General features: G+C 43.6%; 1 protein-coding gene across 5 annotated transcripts in view; it reads left to right on the top strand.

Moving 5' to 3' along the window:
- The window catches only part of COQ5 (coenzyme Q5, methyltransferase), a 29210-nt gene that overhangs the window by 12772 nt on the left and 8447 nt on the right, over positions 1 to 7991 (top strand). For all 5 annotated transcript variants that reach the window (XM_017510241.2, XM_017510240.2, XM_037731953.1 and 2 more), the window contains exon 4: positions 5204 to 5310. In XM_017510241.2, coding sequence (XP_017365730.1) covers positions 5204 to 5310 — 107 coding nt within the window. The remainder of the gene's footprint in view (positions 1 to 5203; positions 5311 to 7991) is intronic.

Below are 7991 nucleotides of genomic sequence, written 5' to 3'. Positions count from 1 at the left end.
GTTGCGGTGAGCCGAGATCGCGCAATTGAACTCCAGCCTGGGTAACAAGAGCGAAACTCCGTCAAAAAAAAAAAAAAGAAATTTAATTGCCTCGTAAACAAGCCACACACATAAAAAAAAAAACAAGAAAAAAAAAAACCAAGAAATTTAAAAAATGAAAAAGAAATAACTTGCCCTTCAGCCACAAGGAGTGTAGTTAGCTAGGATTACAGGCATGAGGCACTGCGGCCGGCCCAGCTTTGCAGAGCTGCTACTCTGCCCTCTTCCACGCTGGCCAGGCGCCACAGATGGCCACTGTGAGGGGCAGTGGTATACAACAAAGAATGTCCCTCAGGTCTACTTCAGCATTTCTCCCCTTCTCCTCCCCCATCAAGAGTGTCTATGGTTATTTTAGCTCAATTCTTTCCCCTTCTCCTCCTCCCACCCCCAGAAGGAGCTGCCTAGATGAACTGCAGCCCACTTGGCCCCCAAGCTGAAGGGTTCCTTTGTTAACCATCAATACTGGTCAGAAGGCAGAGAGTCACTAGTGTTTTTAGACAAAGGCACTATATTTCCTTACTCCTACTGACAAATTTGTTTCCCTTCTCTCCGGTACTCAGCCATAACGAATGGAAAACAAAGATATTGAAATGATAGGCAGTGTTCCATTTCTGGAATCATCTCTTCTATTGCATAGCCTGCCCTTTGAGCTTTCCTAACCACCAAGACAAATGCACGTGCTTAGCAATTATTTATTATTATTATTATTATTGGTTTTCTTGAGACAGAGTCTTGCCCTGTCGCCAGGCTGGAGTGCAGTAGTGTGATCTTGGCTCACTGCAATCTCCACCTCCTGGGTTCAAGCAATTCTGCCTCAGCCTTCGGAGTAGCTGGGATTCCAGGCATGCACCACCACGCCCAGCTAATTTTTTTGTATTTTAGTAGAGAGAGGGTTTTACCATGTTGGCCAGTATGGTCTCGATCTCCTGATCTCCTGACCTCATCTCCTGACCCACAGCGCCTGGACTGCGTAAGAATTATTAAGTGCCCCATAGTACAGTTTTATCTTTCATCCTTGCTCTATCAGTTTCCAATAATCATACCTTTGCAAAAACATCATGAAAAAAAGTGGAAACTAAGTAGGAGGACCCTAGAAATTATTTAATAAATAATAAAAGTTATAGGCCAGGTGTGGTGGCTCATGCCTGTAATCCAAGCACTTTGGAGGCAGGCGGATCACCTGAGGTGGGGAGTTCAAGATCAGCCTGACCAACATGGTGAAACCCCGTCTTTAAAAAAAAAAAAAGAAAAAGAAGATATAAAGATGGCTGGGCACGCTGGCTCATGCCTGTAATCCCAGCACTTTGGGAGGCCAAGGTAGGTGGATCATCTGAGATTAGGAGTTCGAGAGACCAGCCTGGCCAAACCCCATTTCTACTAAAAATACAAAAGTTAGCCAGGCATGGTGGTGGGCGTCTGTAATCCCAGCTACTCGGGAGGCTGAGGCAGGAGAATCGCTTGAACCTGGGAGACGGAGGTTGCAGTGAGCCAAGATTGCACGATTGCACTGCAGCCTGGGCAGCAGAGTGAGACTCTGTCTCAGAAACAAAAGAAGAGAAATATAAAAGTTAATGTGTGGTTGGGTGCAGTGGCTCATGCCTGTAATCCCAACACTTTAGGAGGCTGAGGCAGGTGGATCACCTAAGGTCCAAAGTTGGAGATCAGCTTGGCCAACATGGTGAAACCCCATCTCTACTAAAAATACAAAAGTTAACCAGGCGTGGTGGTATGCACCTGTAATCCCAGCTACTTGGGAGGCTGAAGCATGAGAATTGCTTGAATCCAGGATGTGGAGGTTGCAGTGAGCCGATATTGTACCATTGCACTCCAGCCTGGGTGACAAAGCAAGGCCCAATCTCAAAAAAAAAGTTAATGTGTAACAACTAGTTTTTAAAAAATGTGTAAAAAAGTAAAAAAAAAAAAATGTGTAGCGTGGTTATGTGTTTTATTTATATTTTTTACGTAGGACTTTTCTTCCCAAATGGAAGATCTTAGGGGCAGGAGCTTTAAAAAATATGTATTTGATGGCCAGGCATGGTGGCTCATGCCTGTAATCCCAGCACTTTGGGAGACTGAGGAGGGTGGATCACCTGAGATCGGGAGTTCGACACCAGCCTGACCAACATGGAGAAACCCCGCTTATACTAAATATACAAAATTAGCCAGGCGTGGTGGCATATGCCTGTAATCCCAGGTACTCGGGAGGCTGACGCAGGATAATCGCTTGAACCTGGGAGGCTGAGGTTGTGGTGAGCCGAGATCGTGCCATTGCACTCCAACTCGAGCAACAAGAGCAAAACTCTAGCTCAAAAAAAAAAAATGTGTGTATATATACATATGTATATCTATGTACTAAAAATGCAAAAAAAATTAGCCAAGCATGGTGGTAGGCGCCTGTAATCTCGGCTACTCAGGAGTCTGCAGCAGGAGAATTGCTTGAACCCAGGAGGTAGAGGTTGCAGTGAGCCAAGATCACACAACTGCACTCTAGCTTGTGTGACAGAGTGAGTGTGTCTCAAATATATATATATATATATATATATGTGTATATATGTGTGTGTGTGTGTGTGTGTGTGTGTGTGTGTATAAATAAATGTGACGGATTAGAAAAATGAAATGTTTGAGAAGTTTCGGAAATTTTTTTTTTTGAGACAGAGTCATGCTTTGTCATCCAGGCTGGAGTCCAGTGGCATAATTTCGGCTCACTGCAGCCTCCGCCTCTCAGGTTCAAATGATTCTCACAGCTCAGCCACCTGAATAGCTAGGTTTACAAGTGTATGCCACCACACCAAGCTAATTTTTGTATCTTTAGTAGAGACAGGGTTTTGCAGTACTGGCCAAGGTGCTCTCAAACTCCTGGCCCAAAAGGTCTGACCTCCTTGGCCTCCCCAAGTGCTGGGATTGCAGGTGTGGGCTATCGCTCCTGGCCTGGAAAAGTATTAAGAAGAAAGTAAATGTTAACCTCAATTACAGCATTCAGAGATGCCCCTCAGTATGCTAATGTTTCCTTCCTTTTTCCTAATCATTCCCTTTTTATAAAGCTGAGAACATCCTATATATATAATTTAGTAATCCTGCTTTAATTCAATATTGTATCAAAATATTTTTCTATGTCTTTTGAAATTCCTTGAAATCATTATTTTTTATGCTATTCTTCCATATGGATATTTCATGATTCACATAACCAATTCACATAATCAATAACCAATTGATAATTCTTTTTTTTCCCCAATGTTTTCCATATAGCACAGCTTTGTGACATCTTTATTTGTAATTTTTGCATGGATTCATTCATTTACTGACTGTATAACCTTAGGTGTTTAAACTCTAATTAAACACTTCATAGTAAGAGGTGATATACAATGACTGTTAAAAACATAGACTCTGGGTTCCAGTCCATCTGTGTCCTTGGGCAAGCATCTTTTAACATTTCTCTTTTTGCTTTTTATTGTTTCAAGATATGGTCTTGCTGTGTTACCCAGGTTGGTCTTGAACTCCTGGGCTCAAGCTCTCCTCCTGCCCCAGCCTCCTGAGTCTCTGGGATTACAGGTGCATGCCACTGGGCTCAGCTCAGACTTTAACCTTTCTGATTTTCACTTTGCTGACCTGAAACATGAGGATAATAGTAACAACTATCTCGCAGAATTGGTATGAGGCTGTACTAAGATCACCTATCTAAAGATGTACATAAATAACTCAGACCCTGTACTTGGTAAGGGCCCCCGTAAGTAGTAGCTATGATGGTGATGTCAGTATCCTTTTCCTAAAAATCAAATCATCGGGTCAAAAGGTATACTTGTTTTTAAAGCCCTTGTTAGATACTGCCAATTACTTTCCAGAAGGGTTATTTTCACTTACCTTCCTCTATAGAGTCTTCTTTTTGTATTTTACATCTAATTTGCTGTAGATCTTGATGTTAAAGCCAAATCAAGATCCTTGGGGACATAGTGACCCTGATAAGATTGTGATAAGATCACCTCTGGTGATCTCTGAATTTATGACCTGGCCTTAGACCTGGGCACTTTGATGCTCTGTGATTCCAGTAAAACCAGGATAACTATGCTAAATTCCATACTTAGAGTAACTCAGTTAATACTTCCAGTAACCCTGTGAAGTAGGCACTAGTTTTTTATTTATTTATTTTATTTTATTTTTAGACTAGTCAAGTGCAGTAGTGAGAAGGGGGGAAAGAGTAGAACAAGGAGCTCGATCTGTAACTGACTGTGAACAATCAATTGAGATAACTCACTACCTTCAGACCAGCCGTAGGCACTAGTTTTAAACTCCATTTTACAGATGAGGAAACTGAGACAAAGTAGTTTATTCAAGAATATACAAGGCCAGGCATGGTGGCTCACGCCTGTAATCCCAGCACTTTGGGAGGCCTAGGCGGGCGGATCATGAGGTCAATAGATCGAGACCATCCTGGCCAACATGGTGAAACCCTGTCTCTACTAAAAATACAAAAATTAGCTGGATGTGGTGGCATGTGCCTGTAATCCCAGCTACTCAGGAGGCTGAGGCAAGAGAATTGCTTGAACCTGGGAGGCGAGGTTGCAGTGAGCCGAGATCGCACCACTGCACACCAGCCTGGCGCCTGGCAACAGAGCGAGACTCTGTCTCAAAACAAACAAAAAAAAGAATATACAGGCCAGGCACAGTGGCTCACATCTGTAATCCCAGCACTTTGGGAGGCTGAGGTGGGAGGATTGCTTGAGCTCAGGAGATTGAGATCAGCTTAGGCAAGATGACGAGACCTCATCTCTCCAGAAGACATTTTTAAAAATTAGCTGGACAGGGTGGCGTATGCCTATAATCCCAACTACTGGGGATGCTAAGGCAGGAGGATCCTTTGAGTCTAGGTGTTTGAGGATGCAGTGAGCTGTGATTGTGCCACTGTTCTCCAGCCTGGATGAGAAAGCAAGACCACCCCCCGATGTCTAAAAAATAATAATTAATTAAAAATAAATTAAAAATATGAAAGGGAAAATATGTATACATAAGGAATATGCAGCTAATAAATGGTAAACCTGGGATTCAACTCCAGGAAGCCTAACACCCAGGACTTAGGCTCTCAAGCACAGTGCTCTACATGAAGTACATTCACTGGGCACAGGAAAGACAGCTGCCAAGACTGAGACCTCAAACTCATTTTCTCTTTCAGGACTTGCATGGGTATTAGGAGATGCTGAAGAACTGCCCTTTGATGATGACAAGTTTGATATTTACACCATTGCCTTTGGGATTCGGAATGTCACACACATTGATCAGGTACCAATGGCCGCATCCAGAGCTTGTGTGATTCTCAGGAAATTACCTCTGTTGTAGAGCTACAGTGAGTGAGGAAAGAAGGGGAGTTTTATTTATTTTATTTTTGAGATGGAGTCTCACTCTGTTGCCTATTTTATTTTATTTTATTTTATTTTTGAGACAGAATCTCACTCTGTTGCCCAGTTTGGAACACAGTGGTGTGATGTTGGCTCACTGCAACCTCTGCCTCCCGGGTTCAAGTATTTCTTCTGCCTCAGCCTCCCAAGTAGCTGGGATTACAGGTACCCGCTACCATGCCCAGCTAATTTTTGTATTTTTAGTAGAGATGGGGTTTCACTATGTTGGCGAGGATGGTCTTGATCTCTTGACCTCATGATCTGCCCGCCTTGGCCTCCCAAAGTGCTGGGACTATAGGCGTGAGCCACCACACCTGGCCAAGTTTTATTTTTTAAGATGGGGTCTTGCTGTGTTGCCCAGGCTGGTCTCAATCTCCTGGGCTCAAGTAGTCCTTCCACATCTGCCTCCCAAGGAACTGGTATTACAGATACCCACCACCACACCACCCAGTGAGAGACTAACACCACACAGCTGATCTCCATAGAAGTCTGTATGTCTTGGATTGGTATTCACATCTTTGGGATTTCTAGTCGTGCGCTGGCCTTTTGTGTATTTCCTCATACTTGTGAAGCTCTCGGACCCTGTGAATTTGCAGAAGATCAGAGACATGTCAGAGGCTGACAAAGACAAGGGCCCTCAAACACTATTTTGACAAAAGATAGCTGGATTCATGGCTTTTCTACAGGAAAAGGGGAATGTTCAGCTCTTAATCTGATGGAGCTCTTCTTTGTTCCTACTTTGTTTTTGTTTGGTTTTTGTGTTTTTGGAGACGGAGTCTCAATCTGTCGCCCAGGCTGGAGTGTAACGGCGATCTCGGGTCACTGCAACCTTTGCCTCCCAGGTGCAAGCGATTCTCTTGCCTTACCCTCCTGAGTAGCTGGGATTACAGGTGTGCACCACCTTGCCTGGCTAATTTTTGTATTTTTAGTAGAGACATGGTTTCACCACGTTATCAGGCTTGTCTCGAACTCCTGACCTCGTGATCTGCCTGCCTGGGCCTCCCAAAGTGTTGGGTTTACAGGCATGAGCCACCACACTGGGCCACTATTCCTACTTTATTTTTTATTTTTATTTTTTATAGAGATAGAGTTTCACCATGTTGCCTTGGCTGATGTCAAACTCCTGAGCTCAAGCAATCCTCTCGCCTCAGCCTCCCAAAATGCTGGGATTACAGGCTTGAGCCACTATGCCTGGCCTTTATTCCAACTTTAATATATTCTGTTCAAAACACTTGAAGACCATGTGCAAGGCAAAGAGTTTCATTTCAGTAACATGGTCTCCAGCTGCCTGGGTCCTCTGGTTGAATGGTATTTTTTTTTTTTTTTTTTTTTTGACACAGAGTCTTGCTCTGTTGCCCAAGCTGGAGTGCAGTAGTGCAAGTGATTCCCAAGTTCAAGTGATTCTCCTGCCTCAGCCTCCCCAGTAGTTAGGATTACAGGTGTGCGCTACTATGCCCAGCTAATTTTTGTATTTTTAGGAGAGACAGCGTTTCACCATGTTGGCAGGCTGGTCTCAAACTCCTGACCCTGTGATCCATCTGCCTCGACCTCCCAAAGTGCTAGGATTACAGGCGTGAGCCACTGTGCTTGACCATGTATGTTCTTTATGGTGTTCTTCAGTTTTGTTTGTATCACCTTTCCTATGTCAGTAGCCAGTTTATTATTTCATTGAATTAAAAAAAATTTTTTGACCGGGTGCAGAGGTTGCAGTGAGCAGAGATTAGGCCACTGCACTCCAGCCTGGGCGACAGAGTGACACTCTGTCTCAAAAATAAATAAATAAATAAATAAATAAATAAATAAATAAAATAAGTAACTGATGGGGTCAGGTTCGGTGGCTCTTGCCTATAAACCCAGCACTTTGGGAGGCTGGGGCAGGAGGACTACCTGAGCCCAGTAGTCAGAGAACAGCCTGGGCAACATGAGACCCCACCTCAAATAGTAGATAGATAGATAGATAGATAGATAACTGATCAAGCTCAGTGACACATGCCTGTAGTCTGAGCTACATGGGAGGCTCAGGCAGGAGGACTGCTTGAGCCCAGGAGTTGAAGGCTGTAGTATGATCACACCTGTGAATAGCCACTATACTGCAAGCTGGGCAACATAACAGGGAGACCTTGTCTCTAAAAAACAAAAATAAAAAACGAAGTAGTTTATATCAGTGTACCTCAGGCTTTTTTGTGTATGGATTAAAGCAGAAGGAACTTCATTACCATGTGAATTACAAATTTAAACAGGAGCGTTAGAGAAATTGGCTGTATCTCTTTCTCCTGATCTCTCAGAAGGTGAGCTGACAGCTTAATTTGGGTTTGGTGACATGGAACTTGTGGAGTCACAAGACGGTGACTCCATTTTGATGCTTAGTCTGGTCTGTTGGAACCTAGTGCAGAAACTTAGTCCAAAACAATGGCTTCCTATAATTTTTATTTTATTTTATTTATTTATTTTTTTTTGAGATGGAGTTTCGCTCTTGTTACCCAGGCTGGAGTGCAATGGCGCGATCTCGGCTCACCGCAACCTCCGCCTCCTGGGTTCAGGCAATTCTCCTGCCTCAGCCTCCTG

The sequence above is a fragment of the Cebus imitator genome, unplaced genomic scaffold (assembly GCF_001604975.1).
Source record: "Cebus imitator isolate Cc_AM_T3 unplaced genomic scaffold, Cebus_imitator-1.0 Scaffold434, whole genome shotgun sequence".
Lineage (NCBI taxonomy): Eukaryota > Metazoa > Chordata > Mammalia > Primates > Cebidae > Cebus > Cebus imitator.
Note: the sequence above shows the minus strand (reverse complement) of the source record. Positions and strands in the feature narration are given on the sequence as shown.